This window comes from Capsicum annuum, chromosome 6, assembly GCF_002878395.1.
Source record: "Capsicum annuum cultivar UCD-10X-F1 chromosome 6, UCD10Xv1.1, whole genome shotgun sequence".
Classification (NCBI taxonomy): Eukaryota; Viridiplantae; Streptophyta; class Magnoliopsida; order Solanales; family Solanaceae; genus Capsicum; species Capsicum annuum.
The window spans coordinates 213,165,210-213,188,000 of record NC_061116.1 but is presented as its reverse complement, the minus strand read 5'-3'; the positions used below and the strand labels follow the sequence as shown (position 1 = coordinate 213,188,000).

The 22,791-nt window shown below is 35.4% G+C and overlaps 1 protein-coding gene across 1 annotated transcript; it reads right to left on the bottom strand.

Annotated features, from left to right (window-relative positions):
- Window positions 1-500: 500 nt before the first annotated feature.
- On the bottom strand, window positions 501-20,342 carry LOC107853114 (ATPase family gene 2 protein-like). The gene is given in 22 exon segments (XM_047414558.1): window positions 501-748; window positions 845-952; window positions 3,771-3,830; window positions 3,935-4,073; window positions 4,162-4,346; window positions 4,454-4,537; window positions 4,647-4,769; window positions 5,156-5,311; window positions 10,465-10,563; window positions 10,645-10,712; window positions 11,499-11,574; window positions 12,116-12,205; window positions 12,275-12,376; window positions 12,913-12,975; window positions 13,750-13,814; window positions 17,195-17,264; window positions 18,134-18,256; window positions 18,399-18,430; window positions 18,553-18,670; window positions 18,799-18,942; window positions 19,530-19,651; window positions 20,120-20,342. Coding segments are annotated over 22 exon segments (2,364 nt in total). The 3' UTR covers window positions 501-634.
- Window positions 20,343-22,791: the final 2,449 nt, after the last annotated feature.

Genomic DNA, 22,791 nt, shown 5'->3' with positions numbered 1-22,791 from the left:
ATCTAACGCAGAAATAAGACAAAGAGTGAGTCATGGTTTCAAAGAAATGTTTCAAAGTCTTTATGAACATCAATTATATGAAGTGTGATGTGTCCTCAAGAAAAAATTGCTTACTCTTCTAGTAACAATAAAAATTTACAGTGAATCGTCTTAGTGGCATAATAGCGCACCAGTAATTTCCCGAAATTTGTCATCAGATAATACACAAGGTGTATAATTGATGAGAATAACCATTTCTCAAATTAGAACTACCTTGAATATACCAAACTGAACCAAATGATGGATAAAAAGTAATCTCGACATTACTTAATCCCAACATTACATAAGGTTGTTCAAACGACCCCTAAATGCAATACTCTGCATGCAACTCCAACACATCATTTACTTGCAACAAAATGGACTTTTCAGGTTTACAAGGTATCAAATAATAAACCTAGACGTCTACTCTAGTTAAAATATTTGGGTAAGGTAGACATCTAAGCTAAAAAAATATTCTGGGAAACTTTAGAAGCTTAGTCAATTTTTTGATAGGTACTCAGCAAAAGGTCAAAGCATATATAGTAACTGTTGTAACATGTCAAAACTCATTTTCTAAGAGACCTATAAACTCATTGTACAAAAATTGAGATAGCCTTTACATGATGTAACTGAAGGACTGTTTCTTTCTGGAGACCCCTTCTCCATACAGATCATTCCACTGAAGAAGCTCGGTCATATTTGTGGATTCAGATGAAACACTTGAGCAAACCTACAAGAACAGACGATCACAGTTCTCCAATCGTCAACACCCTAATGCAGTTAAATTTAGAAAGTTTAAAGATGCCGCCAGATTGTTTCAACTCACCTGCTGATGAGAAGAATATCTGAAGTCGTTCATATTCAGTGGCCGTAAGTCTGCACTACTGCTTAGTGCTGGAGGTGGTCTAACATCAGCACTAGCTGCAGCCTGTTCCTATAATCAAATGTAAGCGTTAGATGCCTGTTTTAGCAAGTATACAAAAGAGGCACGTGCACACAAACATATATATACACACAAGGGCCTCCTAAATTGCCTTGTACGTCATTCTTGCAAGTATAGCTCAAAATAATATGAACAGAATAACCAAGTTAATCAGCACAGAATCTATATTGCCTCTTCCTTCTATTGTAACACCTAACATTTTCGAGCTAGAAATTAAACCGTCGTTCCTACGTGTGTAAGCTCAAATTCCATGGTTTAAGTTCAAATTCATGTTTCATGATCTTTCGCCTAGTATATGAAGTGATTATGAGGTGAAAAATGCACATAGAAATGGCTTAGAGCAAAGTTGAGCTAAGAATCATTCATTCTTTCAAAGTTTGATATTCGATTCTACAAAATTCTATTTTGAACGTGTATAACTTTCGATACACAGAGAATTTTTAAGCTCAAGATCCACTAAATTGTAGATAATTGAATTAGCTTTTCAACGATACCAATTTCGCTAAAATCCGATAACCGAGCAAAAAGTTATGACATTTTTCGTAGGACTTATCTACCAAAGGAAGGTAGTAAGCCGACGTGATGTCGGCGCGACACGTCGGCCAGCGTATTACGGAATTGTTTCACTCGTTAAATTAGTTTCCAATGGGTCTAGGGGCATTTTGGTCACATTTCCTCACCCAAAATCCGTCCATAACATAAGATTTGTGCCCCAAAAACCATAATACACTCTATAATTCAATTTTCCTCTCAAATCAAAACCCTAACTCCTTCCCCCAAAGATCAAGAACTCAACCCTAAGATCAAGAATTTCAAGAAAAGGATCAAGATCTAGGTTCTTTCTTTTAAACCTTGTAATCTAGGGTACGTGGGGTTGTCCTAATCTCATGGGCATGATTTTGATACAAATTTAAACAAGATTTTAATAATTACTTAAGTAAGTGTACAATTATAAGTGGGGTTTTGTTTTTAACACAAAAAGCATGCATTGTGATATGATTTGAGAAGAATATTGGAAGATCATAGGGTTGTTTGCTTATATATCTAAATTGTTGAAATGGTGGACATGTGATTTGAATTTTGAAAGGTGTTATGAACATGAGTTGTAAATCTTTTAATCCCCATGATGATGTTTTATGTACTCTACATGATACTATTGTTAAATTACTGAGAGCATGAGTTTTATATCCACTATTGTACTACTTTATAAATGATGAAGTTTCTTAACTATTACGTGTTGGGAATCATTATGCATGTGTTGGTGTATGGGAGTCTTGTTTGTGTTCATACTATGATTTGCATAAGAAGTTTTGAGAATTGATGTGGTACTGATGACTTGCAAGTCAGGGTATGACGATACCCCATGGAGGAATTGCCTCGAATTAAAAGAGGAAAAGAAAGTTGTGAGCATGATGCATGTTTTCCTTATATCAAACTTGAAGCTTAATTGATGTGAGTTAGATGGTTACCCGAAGAAAGAACGAGTCAGATAACTCTATGCTGGAAATCGTGATTTGCCGACACGGGAACTTGAAACCCTGCTATGTGATCTAGCGTACCTAGTACTATGTCATCCCTACTCGGGACCTATGCTTAGGAGCCCTACTTTGTGATCTTGAGCCCAACCACGACATATTGACTTGATTGGGGTTGTGGCGCCCTGCTATGTGATCTTGTATGTCCTTCCCTCACTAGTACTCCAACCTTGGCAGCAACCGAGATTTGGCAGTCTGTGAAAATGTAAAAATGTAAGGTGTACCATCTAGCTCCATAGTGCTACATTATTGTTGAAAGTCATTATACTATGCCCATGTTTTCAAATGACTTTGCGTTAACGTGGTTTATAATAGCTATCACCTATGTTGTATAAGTTGTATTTTATTTTTGGATTACTCTGCGTAATAGTACACCTGTATTGACTCCTTGTATTCCAGGCTCCGAGGCACAGTTCCGCGGTCCCAAGCAGTAGATCAGTGTGTCAGAAGTTGCAGTTGGTGAGCCTTCTCTCTTTCGGAAGTCCAGATTTTCAGATATCATTGTTTTTTTTTTCCTATTTTTTGGTCTACTGGAGGCCTTGTCCCAAATTTGTCTCAGATGTATGATGGCTAATGTAATGTTAGAGATTTCGTAGATGGTTGTCACCTATTTAGATTATTTAGAATTTTCCTTTTAACATTGTTCAAGTTTATGAGATTGACCATGGTTCCGTCAGGTATTGTTTCCCACAAATTTTATTAGACTAAATGAATAATGTGCATGATTATCAGATTTAGAAGACCGCCCGGGCCTTCGTGGTTTGAGATGCTCGTTACGGCTAGGGCCCCGGCTTGGATCGTGACATCTATATTGTTTGATATGTTTTATAGATTTTTAGTTTATATTAAGTGAGCTGGCCCTGAAAATTATGTTTCTCCCGAGTTGTGAAATCTCACTGATGCTTGCGCCAATGTAGGCTTCCTACATCACGCCCCATTGGAGTGCGACCTTCTCCGGACCCTGAGAGAATGTGGTTGCTTTATGCACCAGACTGCCTTTTCTTTTCACAAACCCAAGTTGTCAAAGTTTAACTTCACGGTTTTTTAGAAGAAAGTTCCTCTCCACCAAATCCAGGACCAAAAACAACATACATTTGAACTAAGATACTTCAAAAGGATCCTCTAAAGCCCATGAAAAATTATCTAAAGAAAGTGAAATAGGCATCCATAACAGTCAATGAACTTCCAAGAAAATCCATTGGAACAGCCAACAAGTTATTTTCTCGCTCAGCTAAGCAATCAATGAACACACATAAGCAAAACAAATGTAGTACCTTTTTTTCCTTTTCAAGGATATCTCTAATGGGTCGATATGCAGCGGTTGCACAGAGATTCTACATGATAAAGGAGTTAAATTAGAAAAACACAGCAAATTCAAACATCAGAAAGATGAAACAAGGACTAGTCATTTATCCAAGCAAACAAGAATAGCAGACACCTTAACGTCACTTCCGGAATATCCGTCAGTCATACTTGCAACTGATTCCAGATCAACATTCTGAGCCAAGTCTTCTTTTACGAGTATCACTTGTAGAATTTTTGCTCTGTTTGGAGCATCTGGTAAATTGACCATCAACCTGTAAAGAAAAGACATAAAAAGGGCATTAAGCAAGTGTTAAAAGAATTTCTTCAATAATATCTGCAAATTAGTCATTCCGCTTTTACCTGCTTGGAAGTCGCCTTATAACAGCTTCATCAAGGTCAAATGGCCTGTTTGTTGCTGCAAGTACCAGAACTCTTTCAGTATCCTTTGTGCATAACCCATCCCAATTCAGCATGAATTCATTTTTCAATCTGCGCATTGCCTGATGTTCTTCTGGATTTTCCCTTCTTCCCAGCATACTATCAACCTTGAGAAATCCGCATAAACAAACAAGAGACAAAAGGGATCAGAAAAAGGATTGAATTTTAAAGCATGAGGGATGAAAGAAACATGCTAACGTCTAAGGAAGCATACTTTATCTACAAAAATAATGCTGGGAGCAATTTTACTAGCAAGCGAGAAGACAACTTTTATGCATTTCTCACCGTCGCCAGACCACTGCGGCATTGGAAAAGAAAAAGTTTAAGGTTGTTCTAATGCTAAGAAACTACTATGAACAACATCACCTATACTCAATAGACCACAAATAAGCTCCAACAAAACAGACCTTTGAACTGATACTTGACATTGAAACATTAATAAAATTTGCTCCCGCTTCAGTGGCAACGGCTTTTGCCAGCATGGTTTTCCCAGTTCCAGGAGGACCAAACAAAAGTATTCCTTTACAGGGCTACGAATGAAATTGAAGAGCAATATTTTCTTAAATAATCACAAATCTCTAGATAATGCTTGAAAATTCAAGTCCCAAAAGAAGAAACAACAGTTGGAGTAACATTTTTCATCAAGCACAAACTTCCTGTCAAACTGCTCAGATGAAACAAACCCAAGAGTAAGAAATATAAGTAACTATCTTTATCTTCAAGTTTAACTGTGGAAGTAATGTGGTCAAAATTAAACCAACATTATTAGGTAATACTAATACTCTTATTTTAGTGGGAAAGACAAATGGATAAAAACAAAGTTGGAGCAATTGATCCTTGAACAAAAAGGTCAAATACTTCCAAACTAGCAAATCTACTTAGATGAGCAAAATATGGATAAATTCCAGATGTAAACCTTGGTTAGTTGTCTCTTGAAGAAAAGTTCAGGTCTTTGTAATGGAAGCATGATCAGCTCTTTTAATGTATCCTTGACCCTTTCAAGTGCACCTATACTGGGGGGAATGACATCAGCCAAAAGTGCCTTCTCAAACTCATTGTCTGTCTCAACATCCTCCATTGGAAAAAAACTAGTTCATCAGTTCCTAAGTCAGTATCTGCCATATCAAATCAAAGAGCTTTTTATACAAATTTCGCAAAGCATCTGTTGAGAGTAAGCAACAAGCAAGGGTAGTTTAGTAATTGTCTCAATTATACAGTCACTGTATTAGCAGTTAGTTAAGGGGTTGATCAAGATTATTTAAGGTAGTTAGAAGTAGTTATTCATTGAACTAGTGTATAAATACCTGCCAAGTGTACAGTTCAATCAAGATAATCAATACATTCTACATGCTTTCTCTTAATTCTCTTCTTCTTCACTATTTCCTACTAGACTTTCTTCATCAGTTATCCCTATAGGGAGTACATAATCTACAGATTACACAGATTACAACATGGTATCAGAGCGTACTAGGCGAAACTAGTCACTTCTGCTCAACTAATTTCTGTGACGCTGCTACTAATTCTTTCCATCCCTTCTCTTCGCTGAAGCTTTCTTGAAAATTCTAGCTGATAACAATGGCGCCTCCAAGACTCACAAATGCCTCACATTCCAGTAGAGATCAAGCCTCTACCATGGATTACAATCACCCACTATTCCTTCAACCCTCAAATGTAAGTGGCTATCAGATAATTTCATTTCATTGACTGGGGTTGAGAATTATGCAATATGGTATAGATCTACGAGAATTGAATTATTGGGTAGAAACAAGCTAGGGTTGGTGGATGGTTCACGCCCAAAAGATAGATTTCCAGAATTGGGAAATCATTGGGAAAAGGTAAATGCCATAGTTCTATCTTGGCTTATGAATTCTGTGTCAAAGGGTCTGTTAATGTATGCTTTAAATGCTCAATCTGTCTGGGAAGAATTGAATGAAAGGTTTCACAAGGTTGATGGGGCAAGAACTTTTAACATTCATAAAGAAATAGCTACCTTGAGTCAAGGAACTACTTTGGTGACTGTGTATTATTCAAGGTTAAAGGATCTTTGGGAAGAATTTGAGTCTCTAAATCTTGCTCCTGCCTGTAACTGTGAAAAGTCAAAAGAATATGTGCAACACAAACAGAATTTGAAATTATTCCAATTTTTTATGGCGCTAAACGATTCCTATATTCAGGCTAGAATCAAATCTTGTTAATGAACCCTATGCCATCTGTTAACCAGGCTTACTCTATGATCATCAGTGATGAGAGTCAAAAAACCATGAGTGCTAGTTCTGGGATATTAAGTTCTAATCCTACTATAATTCAAGGTTCTTATGATGTTGTCATGTACTCAAGAACTGGAACTAGTGTTAATCACCACACCAAGAGGAATTATAATCTTGTGTGTGATTTCTGTAAAATGAAAGGGCATACCAAGGATGTTTGCTACAAACTGGTTGCGTATCCTCAAGATTCAAGAAATAAAAGGACGAAGTCATCTAATACAGCCTATAGTTTTCACACTGAGGAGCCTGAACTTGAAATTTTGAAGAGACAAAATTGGTCTAGTGGTAGTCAGGCTGCAAAACAAGTTGGTACACTCATACAAGGCTCTCAACTAAGTCAAAATCAGCAACACCAACTGGACAACTGCACTATTTCTAAAGATTAGTATCAACAATTCCTCCAGTTCCTGAATCATGTAAACAAATCAAAAGACATCTTATGTTCAACTAATACTGCAGGTATTTGCACTGCATCAACAACATGTAACACCACCAAGAAGTGGATAGTGGACACAGGAGCCACTAACCATATGGTGTCTGAGATGAGCATGCTTGACACTCAGTCAATCTCAAAATCTAATCATCCAAGAAAGGTGTTTCTTCCAAATGGAGATATATCATTAGTAACACATACAGGAGCAAACACTTTAACCAAAGGACACACCATCACTAATGTTTTGCATTTACCTCAGTTTAACTATAACTTACTATCTGTTGCAAAATTAACCAACGAACTCCAATGCTCTGCTTCATTTTCCCCTAACTTCTTTGTATTTTAGGAGCTCTACAGTGGGAAGGTGAAGATGATTGGTAGACAAGAAGATGGCCTTTACTTCCTAACAAAAAACTCTGCTATAGATGACAAAGACTTACATATTGCATCTAATGATTTAGCTACTAAGTTTTCTGGTTATGTTACTACTGATTTAGATATAGATACTTGGAATAAAAGGCTTGGCCATGTCTCATCTACTGTTTTGAAGAAAATTCTAGTTGTAAAGACTAATTATGTTGCCAACATACTAATAAATGCCAAATTTGTCCCTATGCTAAGCAAATTAGACTCCCATTTCCTAAGCATGTCTATATTTGATCTCATCCATGTGGATTTGTGGGGACCTTACAAAGAGCCTACATTTAATGTATGTGAAGTCCTAAAAAAATTTCTTGTGTATGTTCACACTCAGTTTAACAAAACGGTGAAAGCAATCACGACTGATAGTGGGACTGAAGTTGAAAATTCTGTTTGCACCAACTTATTCTCTTCTTTGGGAATCATCCACCAGAGAACATGTGTTTACACACCTCAGCAAAATGGTGTTGCTGAGAGGAAACACAGACACATTCTTAAACTAACTAGAGCTATAAGGTTTCAAGTATATACTTTTATGCAGTTTTAGGGCTGTTGTGTATAAGCTGCAACCTATACTATAAACAGATTACCTAGTTCTCTTATCAACAAGAAAACTCTTTTTGAAAGATTATATTATAGAAAACAATCTATAAGCCATCTCAGGGTTATAGGATGTCTTTGCTATGCTAAAATAGTTCAAGAACTAGATAATCTTAAGTCTAGAGCAAGGCCTGTTGTACTTATGGGATACTCAGAAGTACAAAAGGGCTACATTCTTTATAATATTAAAACTATCTCTTTCTTTATCAACAGAGATGTTATTTTCAAGGAAGATGTGTTTCCATTCACACAAGTGAAACAAGATGCTGATCCAAGCATATTTCAACAAGTTGAATTGAGCTATGAGGAATTGGAAGCCGGTGAAGGATTAATCCACCTCTATCATCTACAATTCCTCCACCACATCTCCCAGAAGTTGATCATCAAAGAAATGGTCATTCAATACCTCACACTGACCATACGAATAATATTCAGGAGAACAGAAGATTAGAAAGGGAAAGGAGGCCACCCCTGTGGATGAAAGATTTTGTGTCACTAAGTGTTCAAGATGGGCCCTATGCTATGGCCAACTACATAGCATATGATCAGTTATATGCTTCCTATCAGACATATTAACTAATATGTCCAATATGACTGAACCAAAAACCTTCAATGAGGCTGCTGCTGATCCAAGATGGATGGAAGCCATGCAGTCAGAAATTTTTGCACTTGAAGGTAATCAGACCTGGAAAATTGTTAAACTACCTGAAGGGAAAAAGCCTATAGGATGTAAGTGGATTTATAAGATTAAATACAAGTCAACGGGTGAAATTGAAAGACTAAAGGCTAGACTTGTAGCTAAGGGGTGTAGTCAAAAGGAAGGGATTGACTATCAAGAGACTTTTTCCCCCGTAGTTAAGATGAAAACTGTCAAGACAATCTTAACCATTGCTGCTCAAAATCAGTGGCATATACATCAAATGGATGTATTTAATGCCTTCCTTTAGGGTGATTTGTTTGATAAGATTTATATGGAAATGCCTCAGGGATTTTAAAGTCATGGGGAGAAAATAGTGTGCAGACTTAGAAAATCCCTCTATGGTTTCAAACAAGCTCCAAGACAGTGGAATGCTAAGCTGTCGGAAGCTTTGATCAATTTTCAGTTCAAACAAAGTGAGTTGGATCACTCTTTATTCATCAAGAAATCAAAAGTTGGGGTTGTGATAGTTCTTATATATGTTGATGATATGCTCATAATGGGAGACAGTATCAATGTCATAGAAGAGACTAAAGCAGATTTAAAGAAGGTGTTCAAGATGAAGGATCTAGGAGAGTTAAAATACTTCCTATGAATTGAATTTGCTAGATCTAAGAATGAAATCTTAATGCACCAAAGGAAATATTCCTTGGAACTCATTGCCAAAACAGGACTAGGTGGTGCAAAACCTGCAGCAACACCTATAGATACAAATACAAAGCTGATAACCAAAGAGTTCGATGACTATATTAAAAGCACTGAATCTTCTGTAGTAAATAATTCTTTAGCTGACCAAGGAAAGTATCAAAGGTTAATAGGTAAAATTCTAAAATTCTATATCTTACCACGACAAGACCTGATATAGCTTTAGCAGTACAAACTCTAAGTCAGTACTTACAACAGCCAAAACAGTCTCACATGGAAGCTGCTATGAGAGTTGTGAGGTACATCAAGAATTATCCAGTTCAAGGTGTACTTTTATCTGGTAAGAGAAACACTAATACCACAGCATACTGTGATGCTGACTGGGAAGCATGTCCTCACACTAGAAAGTCAGTTTTAGGATACTTTGTGAAACTAGGTGACTCACTGGTGTCATGGAAATCAAAGAAACAAAACACCGTGTCTAGAAGCTCTGCAGAATCTAAATACAGGAGCATGGCTACAACAGTAATTGAATTAGTTTGGATCTTGGGATTGATGAAAGAGCTTGGCATTGAGGTAAAGTAACCTGTTCAAATATTCATAGACAGTAAAGCAGCAATGCAAATAGTAGCCAATTCAGTTTACCATGAAAAAACCAAACACATTGAAATAGATTGATATTACATTCGGGAGAAGATCAATCAAGGAATGTGACAACCAGATATGTTTCAATATGGGATCAACCAGCTGACTTACTAACCAAAGGACTTACAAAAGTTCAACACCACTATCTCAGCTCTAAGCTTGGACTGAAGTACATCTTCACTACTCCTAGCTTGAGGGGGAGTGTTGAGAGTAATCAAAAAGCAAGGGTAGTTTAGTAATTGTCTTAATTATACAGTCACTGTATTAGCAGTTAGTTAAGGGGTTGATCAAGATTAGTTAAGGCAGTTAGAAGTAGTTACTCATTGAACTAGTGTATAAATACCTACCAAGTGTACAGTTCAATCAAGATAATCAATACATTCTACATGCTTTCTCTTAATTATCTTCTTCTTCACTGTTTCCTACTATACTTTCTTCATCAGTTATCCCTATAGGGAGTACATAATCTGTAGATTACACAGATTACAACAACATCAGATAAGGAATATTATAATCACCTTGAGTGACTTCTTCAAACTCTTGGTATCATTTTGCATTGTTTGTAAGAGTTCCAACCCATACTGAATGTTGTTAAATCACAAAAGATTCCCGCAATTGTTCAATTCAACAATCATTACAGTCAAAGAAAATCATGGATAGGAGTTCTATTACCTAATGGGAGATAAGACAAGCCTCATGTCAACATCTGCTTGAGTGTTCCGCATCAAATGATTGATCAACGCCCATCCAACAACCTTCTCTGCACCTTCAAGCACCCAATAATTCAGCTCTTTTTGAAAAAAAAATAAAACACCTGGTTGACATAATTGTCTTTTCTTCCTTGTTTTTTGGTAATGAAGGATGTTATGATTCAGATAGAATAAGCAAACCACAAGTAAAAGAAAGACAAGAACAACAACTTATGATAACCAGGGGCAGACCTAGGTGGTCCACAGGGGGTTCACCCGAACCTCCTCGGCAAAAAATTACGTTGTATATAGAAAGTAGAAAATCTATATTTATGTACATATATTAATGTTGAACCACATGAAACAAGACACTTAGATAGCCCAGTGGTGTTATTTTCACTGCCAGCTCTTATTATAAAAATTAAATGTACTGTACAAATCTTATTATAAATAAAAAAAACGCTAGGTGCTACTGCTATATAAATAAATAAATAAAATATTTTACATCCCTTGAAATTGTAAATTTTATTGGCTTTTCCACACATTTATATTTTTATTTTTTGAACCTCCTGAAGAAAATTCCTGGACCCACCAATGATGATAACACATAATATCCAATCAACCTATGATCTTAGCCTATAGTATAGTCAAAGCACATAAGTTAGCTCGATCAAATACTGCATAGATCCTACACCCACACCCAAATCGTGTCGGATTGACACGGATGTGATAGAGATTTTCAATGATCTAAAAGACATAGTGATGTATATAATAGTGAGAATCTAAAGTATCCCACACATCCCTCAACCCCCTTCCCACAACTATGTGAAGAAAAAGGAAGAACAGTGAAAGCAGCAGCTTACTTTTAACAGAAAAATTATGGTCTTTGATGCACAATGTCTCGAGTCCGTTGCATTCTAACTCAATCCGGCTCATAACCTATATAAGAACGACAATCATATAGCAATAAGTAGTTAAAGACAGAAGTCATGTCATTAATCTATTGAATTCATAAATCAATCATTCAACTTATTCACACAATTTTTTTTAAAAAAAGAGTATCAGAGAGCAGTAACCTAGTCTTACTATGCTGGAAATACATTGACAGAATTCTTGGGGAAGTCAGGAATATATTGACTCAACGAGGGTGGAATTTCAGTTTCAGAGGGATACTAAGAAGCTAAGAAATTGACGGAGTTACTCAACTTCTGCAGCAGCTGGAGGTGTTCCAGAGGGACAACAGACAGTGAAGATTACTTAACATGGAAAGGCTACAGTAAGACGATCTTTACAGTAAGGTCAACTTATTGTTTTTACACAGGGGTCCAAATGGCCTTGGAAACATATTTGGGAAGTTGGAAACATATTTGGGAAGTCCAGTCTCCATTTTAAGTTGGAACATATCGTACTTTCTGAGGGGATTCACAAATGTGAGGTGAAAAATTGGTCATTCATAACTTTAAAGGTCAGAAAGCCTTACTGTTTTTAAGCTATTAAAATTTTCTTTCACTTTTAGGTTTTCAGCATCTTGATCCAGTTGTTGTTTCCAAGTAGACAGAAGTGCTTCATCCTGCAATACTCAAAGCCACTCAGTGATTTTCTAAAGAATTTAAAATTCTATAGACTTTAAAAAACAGACCTGCGGCATGTAGATAACCACTTTATTTGGGAAAAGTTTTGTCAGAAATTTATTTGTGCTTGCAACCTGTTTCCCCTTGTCTTGCATCTTCCCAAAACTATCCTGAACACGTCAAAATTCAGTACTATTTTAAAAAGACAATTTAGTTGTCATATGGCTGCGTTTATTGAACGGTAATACAACACAAGGGCAAAAAAATGAGGACAATAAAGGCCTAATTCACGGCCATAAGCAAGAGGAACTTAGTTAGAATTAGAATATTTTTGTGGTTTGGTTTTATAAAATATTGGTTGAGACATTTATCAAAGAAATAGCTGCTTTTATAAAATAAGATCGCTTTGATGTTTTAATTTCTGAAAATCCTTATAGATTGTTTTACAAAATAAGCATAGTTTCCAAACAAACAAGTAGTAATTTGTATCCAAATGCCTTAGTTTAATATCAAAGACATATCGTGCTTCCAAAATTAACCCCCCCAAAATGCTCAATAGGACCCAAAGAAAAAAAGATGAAAAAGAACACAGACGGCCTACATGTGAAGCAGGTTCTTTTCCTGTTATTTATAATTCGACATCCTCATTTACAAGATATTTTCAGCACTAATTGAAAGTTCTTAAAATAAACTGAAGAGCTTATACCGGCAAGGCGAGCTCATATAAAATGCTGCCCAATTTGGTGAAGAGAGATCCTTTAGGCTGTGACTGCAAAGAGTAAAATAGAAAAAGCATGTTTAGGCGTTATTTTGTCAAGCAATTGAAAGGATATATGTGTAAAAATATGGCATTGGGCATAACTTGACCCAAAGGGCTAGCTAGCTCATTAGGGGAGTATTTAACCCAGTTCATATAAACAAACCACCACTCCAATACCCAACTAATGAGGGATTTTATCACCCCGTACGTACCTTAGAGCTTTTTTGTGCTTCTTGCTTTTAAGAACGTTGGTCATTCTTTCAAATTGTTTTGCTTTGTAATGCTTTTACTTGCGCCGAGGATCTATCAGAACCAGTCTCTCTACCTTGTAGGGGTAAGGTCTGCGCACATACTACCCTCCCATACTCTACTTGTGGGATTACATTGGGTATGTCATTGTTGTTGTTGTCATTTAGAGTGTGGGTGTATGCCACACTATGTAGTGTTCATATGTGTGTGTGTGTGAAAATGATTTGTGTGTTTGTTTCTGTGTCTGTGTATGCTGCATGTGCATGCATGTATTGATATATATAGCTAAACTAATGTCTCTTTTGTGATGCGAAGTTGATATTTTGAACTTTTTGCTATAATAAGAGTGCCTCTCATGCTCTCGATCAAGAATCGGTCTCACAAAGTTTTGGCACCGATAACTACTAAAGCCAAGAAATTTAATCCATAAGAAATTTCCATTACCGGCCACTTAATACATTGTATACACATTATAACAGGAAAAGATATAATCACAGGTATCTATTCTTGGGCATTATGATCCGAAAATAGTACCTCCTCCTTATGATCATCTGAATGAATGTGAGATCCAATGATCACAATATTACTTCTAGAACTTCCTTAGAAAGAGTGTTGAAGAGAATACTCCAGTTAAGTATGAAAGTCCAGCATAATTCAGTCTGTATAGTCAGTAAGTCAGTTTAACAAGCAGATTCGCATGACTTGTTTTCTCGTCGTTTCATTTATTCATGATACCCGAAATATCAGACATGCTACTATTCCAAGATAGAGTATACTAGTAATTGCAAGTATAGATCAGTTCCTGCATCATGCATTAGATTTAGATTCCAGAGGTTCAGTTATGATTCAATTTGTAGGTGCCCTGTGCATCGCCTCAGTTTCCCGAGTATCTTAGTGAATTGAACATTCATAGAGGGACATAGGATCTCAAGGGGGAGATACCTTATTTAGTTGCATGCATAGATTCTTATTACAAGCCTCGCACCAGCTATCATTGCGTATTCAGTCATACCTTCATACGTCAGTTCAGTCAGATATGCATGCATTAGAAATGCATGTTCAATAGAAAAAGTTCAGCTTATCAGTGTATTTAGTCCTACGTTCATGAGAACAACTCAGTCACAGATCCATGCATCAGATATGCATGTTCATTTTGAGAATTCAGCTTATAAATAGCTTCAGTCGTGTATTCCATGCATCAGATATGCACGTCCGGTATAAGAATTTAGAACATCAGTCGTTCCAGCCTTATAGTCATATTTCAGATCAGTGTATTCTTTCTTAGAGAAACATATCATGTCCGCGTTATTTCATACCTCTAAGCTTCAATATGTTCCTATCCATCATTCGAGGACGAATGATCCCAAGGGGGAGATAATGTAACACCCTGTATTTTTGGGCTAGAGTTTAGACCGTCGTTCCTACTTATATAGACCCGAACTGAATTATTCTTTATTAACATACGTGTGGTAATCACTCCTATCGTAATGCCCCGTGAAATTCTCGAGTCGATTTCATTTTTAGTGTTATGTTTGAGGGGCTTATAACTAGAATATTTTTGCTAAGTGTAATGAGGACTTAGAGTCATTTTAGCTGACTATCTTCGGGATACAACTTTTCAACCTTCCCGACATCCGTTTTTAGATTTTCAAGTTGCGTTCCGATTGGGCAAGCTCATAGTAAATCTCGGATAAGTTTTGCAATTTTTTGGAATGCATAAGGCTGCGTTTGGATTTCAAAACAGTAGCAAAACACATAGCCTATTGCCCAGTTTTCAGCATTTTAGGGTCAACTTCAAATGATCTTAACTCTCTGAATATAATGAACTGGGAGAGCTTATACCTATCAAATGAAAGATCATTGAGTATTATTTCCAATGCAGCTGGTTTCATCAAAATCCAACATCTGAGTAAGGAGTTATACCCATTTTACTTCAGCCTGTCAGCTTGTCAATTGAGGGACAGTTTTACATTTTTTTGTTTTCTTAGGGGCATTTTAGTCATTTCACCTTACCAAAATTTCATCTATAACACCAGATTTAGCCCCCAATTCATCAAAATATAATTCTTTTCTCAAATTTTCTCTCAAGAACACCCCTTGGGGTTTCAAAATAAAAACCCCAATAACTCAAGATTCAACCAGGGTTTTCAAAACAAATTAAAGATTTGGAATTCCCGCAACGTAGGCTTTAAGAAGAACCTATCATATTCACATATAGAGGTACGTGGGGTTATCTCAAAAATATCATGGGGTTAAAAATTTATATTTTAAAAATGGGGGTTTTGAAATTATGAAATTAAAAATTCATATTTTAAAAATGGGGGTTTTAATATATTATATATGCATATGCTTGTGATTCAAAAGATGTTAACTTGAGAGCATGAATTATATGAAACCCCTCTCTTGATATGAAATTGTTTGAAATTTTCATATGATGTGAATTGTTTGAAATCATCTTGACAAGCATGACATGAACTATTTTGAAAGTGGATATGATTTTTGACTTGCAAGGAGAGGGTTATTATGTTGAAATATGATGAATATAATGGTTGCATGAAGTAATGATGTGATATTGATGACTTGCAAGTCGGTTATGACGATACCCTACAGAATATGATATGTGATTGAATAAGATGAAATTTGAATGCATTGATTTTACACGAGATAGGTGGATGCCCGAAGAAGGCGTTTGAGTGTAGAGGCTCATTGCTAGAAACCGTGTTTGACGACATGGGAACTTGGTACCATGCTTTGTGATCCTGTGTACCTGACTTTATGTCATTCCCAAATTGGGACTATGGTTAGGAGCCCTGCTTTGTGATCTTGCGAACTACCATTGGGTCGACACACCCTGCTGTGTAATCTCGTTTGTCTTCCCCTCACTTATACTCTAATCTCGGTGGCAACCGAGGTTTGACAGTTGGTGTAAATGTGATATGTAGGATATTCTACCTAGCTCAGCTGCATTGCATTGTTGTTAAAAACAATTACATTATGCCCATGTATTTTCAAATGATTTGACATAAACTGCTTTATAATGTCTGTCAACTATATTTTGTAAAGATATTATGTTTTATTTTGATATCTCTGTGTACCAATACTTTTGTATTGACCCCCTTCCCTCCCAAGTTCGGAGGCACAGTCTAGGGGTCCAGAAAATCAGTTGCAGAGTCACTTGGTGAGCCTTCTATATTTCAGAAGGCCTAATATCTGCCAGTTTCATTTATCATTTATTAGTTTTGGGTCTACTGGGGGCTTTGTCCCAGTTTTTAGATAGACATTTGTTTCAGTCATGTAGTAAAGAAAGAAAAAGAAGGAAAAGTAAGTTAAAGTGTCAATAAGTTAGTTACATTGTTGAAGTCTGTTAGTTAGTTGACACCGCACTATTAAGCTATCATCTACTCTATATATAGTCGACTATGTACTACTAGCAAAAATAGAAGTCTGAATACATCAATACAACACAATGATTTACTCTTCTTCTCTTTTCTTCCCTGATTCTAAGATGGTTGATCTTCTCCTATCTCTTCCTCCATCTCTCTTTGCTTACACTGATTTACTCTTAGTGTGAGTTATTGCATTATTCTTCAATAACCATCAAAACAAGATGAGGCATGGCTAACCCTGGGTAAACGCCAACATCTAATAAAAGAGTAATGTCCATTGTATGAACCAATGTGATCCATTCAATACCTCATTGAACGTCTAAAATTGGATATCTAGTGCGTCGACAATATAACAAGGGGGCCTTGCATTGTTTAAATCAAGAACGAGAACGAGTATGGCTTCGATACTAAGTTGAAATGTGTAATCTATCTCATCTAAAAATTTAAATTGTTAAAATGAACACACTTTTAATTCATTGATTAATTAATTTTTTTATGACCGAGAAATTCATCTAAGGCCAACCCTTGACCAACCGTAGCTTCGAAATTTGAGAATAATGGGACCGCGCCTTTACCCTTTTCTATGTAAATACCAATACACGGCTTAATTTGCATGGCGCGAGGTTCAAATATGTGACCTAAGTATAGAAAGAAAGTAATACCCTAAAACCAAAATTACACATATGATACAGAAACAAGATTGTCTTGGATAAAAACATAGAAGTAGTCAGTTGGAACAGGATTAGAGACCTTTCCACATTCACAAGTGATTGAGACCACTTTTTCTTTATCCCACAGTTGTGGAACTTAACATTTATATTCAACCACTTGAAAAATTATTGTAACTCACTTGAAAAATTCGAACCTATTTGACTACTTTATTCTTTGCTTACATCATGGTCATGCTTTGTCTAAGGGATAACACTTGCTATAGACTCCATTTTCAATTTTGGAAAGAAAAAGAATAGTTAATTCAATAAACCAAGTACTTTCACTATTTAATGATAATTTATATTTCCTAGCACTTCAACAAATTCTTAGACTAAAGCACCGGCGAACGTTTTCATAACACTATATAGAATTTGTGAATGTTCTTATATATATCTTACTATTTTATTAAAGTTTGTCTTGCATTTTAGGTAATAGTTGGGAGTTGGGACCAACAAAATTACTATATTATTTTCCTTTTTATGAAGTCACTATTTAAATTGATCCGCATTAGCTCAAAGGTCTCAAATTTTTTTGTCTAACACAAATATTACATACCAACTTCTTTTTCTTTTTGCAAAATTAATTAATTCACTAATAAGTTAACATGAACAAAAATTAAAACCTGTCTAACATATAGTGAAAATATTTTTATAATGAAAAGAAAATATTTTTATTTCTTAACTAGAATATAAGAAAATATAAGAAGTATCAGGAAATGCCCGAAAGACCAAAGAAAAGAGCGAAAAAATGACAAAAAAATTGAAGGAAACTAAATAGAACTCCAGATATACTATGGTAATTGGAAAGTCATCGAATGATACTTCTATATTTTGTCCGTCAATGATTGCAGCATAAAGTTTTCCCATAACTGCAGCAGATTTTGAAGACATCTCTGAAGTTGAAGCAGGCATTGATTCAGTAATCCACCATCTTTCCTCCAACATCTGTTAATAAATAAGTTTTTTAGTTATGTATGGATCAGTCTGCGAGCTCATGGCAACAAGGCCAAAAGAAATGGTTCAGCGAATGACTTAGCATTGCCTGTCTCTACGCATCGAGAGGGAAGATCTTTCTAGTCATTCCAACAGAAGCAGCGTTACTGCTGCCGATATTTGCAGCTGAATATCATGAATAACAAGGGAAGGAGGCATGCAACTCATTTCTTGTGTGGTTTTTACCACTAAATTGAGATATCAGTTTCAAAGAAAATAGATCTCAACATGGGTTTGAAAATACTGACAAATCAAAGCACCAGCAATAGCTAAAGCATCTTCTACCTGGTTTTCGATATTCAATGGTTTGCCTTTTCCGGCACTGGTCCCAACATTTGAAGGTGACTCGAATAGTAACTGAACAATCTATATAGAACAATGTCAAGGATATTCAATCATATAGATGAGAAATAGTAAAGAATCACAAAAACCGTAAGGATTGAGAAAATACAAATGGAATCACAATAGCTCCTACAGCAACATGTAGAGGATACGTAAGCATTATTTTCTGCTTGACTTAAGACAACTTCATCGCCTGAATTGAGAAAGCAAAAAGAATATTTGCTGATGGTCTTTCCATTGACTTGCACATGGCCGCTTCCTTTTCTATCAAGCAAAGCCACCCACTTGCCTTGATGCTGATCATGTCCACAAACAATGAGTAATCTATATACATTATGAAGTTCACAACCTTAGAAAATAGTCAAACAAATGTCAACTAATGCAGTCCTTCGATATGCGACCGGGCCAGTCTTTGGAACGGGCGGTAAAAAATTATATTATTTATGCATTATTAAAATTATATTTTATGTATATATAATAGGTGTTGACCTCTTCGATTAGTTTTTCTTCAAATTTTGAATCCTCTTCGTCGAAATCCTGACTTCACCCGACATGTTCATATTCAAATTTCTTTATATGGTAATCTCTCAGGAACAAAATTAAGTGCCTAAAGATAGTTTGCCCCAACTGCCTGAAGAGATTCCAAGGAATATAACAGCTCCCAAAGAGAATTTTTAAAGATACTACAGATAATTCTGATCGAGAAAAGATCTGTGCATCAGCATTGAAAAGAAAAAATTCTTTCTTTTAATTTGTTTCAAAAAGCATCTTCATACTAAAATTTTCAGTAGTAGACAACATGTTTTGAATTATGGCAAACAGACTTAAACTGTTGAACAAACAGGAAAATCAAGCGAGTCCGAATTTAGAGCACTACATTTACAAGCCTTATAAAGCACGTCATCGCAGCAGCAGGAGTGTCTTTGTTCGCCCCAACCGCCAAAAAGGTCTTATTAACCTCTACTGTTGGGTTTTGCAGTATATACATTCTATTAGATATCAAATCTATAAACCAATATTCAACAAAAAAATAGTTAACGAAAAACAAATACTACTACTAAAAGAAGACCTCGGGATACTCTGATATGAGTCTGCACCAAGGCTTGTTCGATACAAAACCTGAATGACATCAAAGACTCTCCTAAGAAAATAGAAAAGATAAATAAAGTGTTTTCTACGTCCACTTTTTGTTTGTCCATTATTGACTTGACATCAAAGACAATTTTATTATATCACTTTTTTTAATATAATAAATCCAATAAATATATTGTGAAACGATTATAAATAATAACAAGGGTAAATTAGGAATAGAAAAGATAAATTATTTTAAAACTAATAAGAATAAATTAGGAATAAATAGATAAATTATTTTTAAACTGGATTTGACGTTATATTTTTAGTATACCTTGCGCCTTCCGTACGGTGTGACTAAAGTGGGGGAACTAAGGAAGTAAAAAACAAAAAAACACTTGCCTACTGGGGTAGGTGTGAAAACTCCACCGTCAACTGCCGCGTCACCTTTTCCGTCAGCCACAGCATCAACTTTTTCTTCAGCTGCAGCCTCGATTTTTTTGTCAGGCGCGGCCTCAACCTTTTCGTCAGCTGTGTCGTTAACTTTTTGGTCAGCTATGTTGTCAGCTTCAAGTTCTGGTTGATCAGATGAGAGTAACTCCTTTGAATTCTCCGATGGCAGCATTGATTTTTTTTTTTAAAGTATCTACATTGTCATCTCCCTGAAAAATCAATTTACACCAATCAAAAAGAACAAAAAATAAATCAATTTACTCATCAAATGCTTAACAAAAACCCCAAGAAAAAACAAAAGATAAGTAGAATTTTGAGTGAATCCTTGGATGTTTTAGAATAGAAGGTATATCATCTACCAAAAATATTAATTTACTAACCAAACACTTAACAAAAAACAAAAAAAAAATGAATGAAGTAGAAATTTGAGTGCACCTTTAGACGCTTCACTGAATGAGGTGCATCATCCACCTAAAAAAAATCGAATTTGATACAATCAAGGAAGAGAAAAAAAAAAAGAATCAATACTCATCGAATGCTTAACAAAAAACTAAAATAAAATAAATGAATGAAGTGAAAATTTATATGAACCTCTGGATGCTTCGAAAATGGAGGTACATCATCAGACGATGATGATGGCCTCTTATTTCCGGTGGGCGGTAAGGAACCAGTTGGTTGTTTTGGCGATACCGTTTTTGTTGAGTGAAACAGAGGAACTACTTGATTTTTTGGCTTGTTGCTTTGTTCAACTTTGATGTTGATACTTCAGTAGCGTTGGTTTTTTGAAAGATATTAGAGTATCGACAGTAAGCACAGTTGGGAAGAAGAGTAATTAAACAAAAAAAAATATTTGACTTTTTATATTTCAATGAGATTACATTAATACGGAGTATTCTACTGCATAAGTCATTTATTATTGTAAGAAAAAACATAAATATCATTAAAGGACCCGTTTGATAACGAATTTTTTCTCTTTTTTCCGGAATTGAACTTCAGAAATGTTTGGTCATAAAATTTGGAAAATTATATTTTTACTTTTTGAGAATTTTTAAAATTCCAAAAACAATAAAAAAGTTATCACTTTTTTCACTCCAAATTACCCACAAAAGTTCAAAAATAACTCAAATTTATTTAATTGCCAAGCACAACTTTAATTTTCAACTATCATTGTTCAGTTTGAAAGTAGAAATTATTTTTTTCTATTTTCACAACGAAACATGGTCAAACACTAACTTTTTATTTCTTGGAGAGGGGGGGGGGGGGGGGTTATTTATTGTTTATTAATCAAGCCACAGGCTTGTCATAAAAAGGTTAAGTGATTGTTGTAAATATAATTTGGTTTTTAAGACTGGAGTCAAATTCTACAGTGAACTAAGATTCGTTGTTCAGTATCGCAAAGAAAATAAGTTGGAACAATTATTTGATTTTCATGATTAAGATTTTTGTTTTAAACTATATAACCAATAAATCAAACTAACTAGAAAATGGGTTGATATCATGATTAAGAAGCCTAAAGTTATGATTTCTTTATTTGTCGGATTCATTCTCACTATGTTATATAATCTAGCCAAATTAATCTCTACCGATCATGAATCTTTTTTTACCACAGAAATCTCTGGACCAATATGTTTAGTAATTTTCTAGTGTTATTCATTCGAACTTATAACCCTAGCAAAACCAACTAATCTATTCACTTAGATTGCATCAAAGCTTCGTTATTCTTAACCTTCACTTTTACCAACATGGGTAGTGGTGCAGCGGATGGGGCTACTCCACCCTTAACCAGAGGTCGAGGGTTCAACCCTGGGCATGGAGAAAACTCCATTGGGAGCGCTACCCCCGAATGGGGCCCTACCCGGCGCGAATCTGGATTAGTTGAACTCCAATGTGGGTACCAGACACTATGGGTGTCAAACGGGCTGGGCCGAACCAACCCGGAACCAACCCTTCTATTTTAATCGGGTTGAGGGCCGGTTTTCGCACTAGACGGGCCGGGCCGAGCCGGTCCAAACAGTAAAAAAATTAAAACCCACCCTAACCCGACCCACTTAACCCAACCCGGTCAAATCCGGTTAAAATTCGGTCAAACCCGGTCAAAAATATAAAAAAAGAAAACTTTCTTTCAATATACATTACGTATACCCACCTGTATACAGTATAATTATGTTGAATAATATATATACACTATATATATAGTATATACTACATTAGAATTTAAAAAATATATACACCTATACAATTAATCAATTACTCATATATACGCACCATTCAATGTAGATATACTACTACTTATAAAATATACTACAATATATATACATTACAATATATATAGATATACTTATATACTAATTCATAAAACATATACACATGTATACGCTAAATATACAAGATATATCCTCATGTATATGCACCATACAATGTATATATACAACTACTTATAAAATATACTACAATATATATACATTACAATATATATAGATATAGTTATATACTAATTTATAAAATATATACACTTGTATACGTTAAATATACACTTCTTTAGCAGATATATACATGTGTATACGCACTATTCAATGTATATATACTACTACTTATAAAATATACTACAATATATATACATT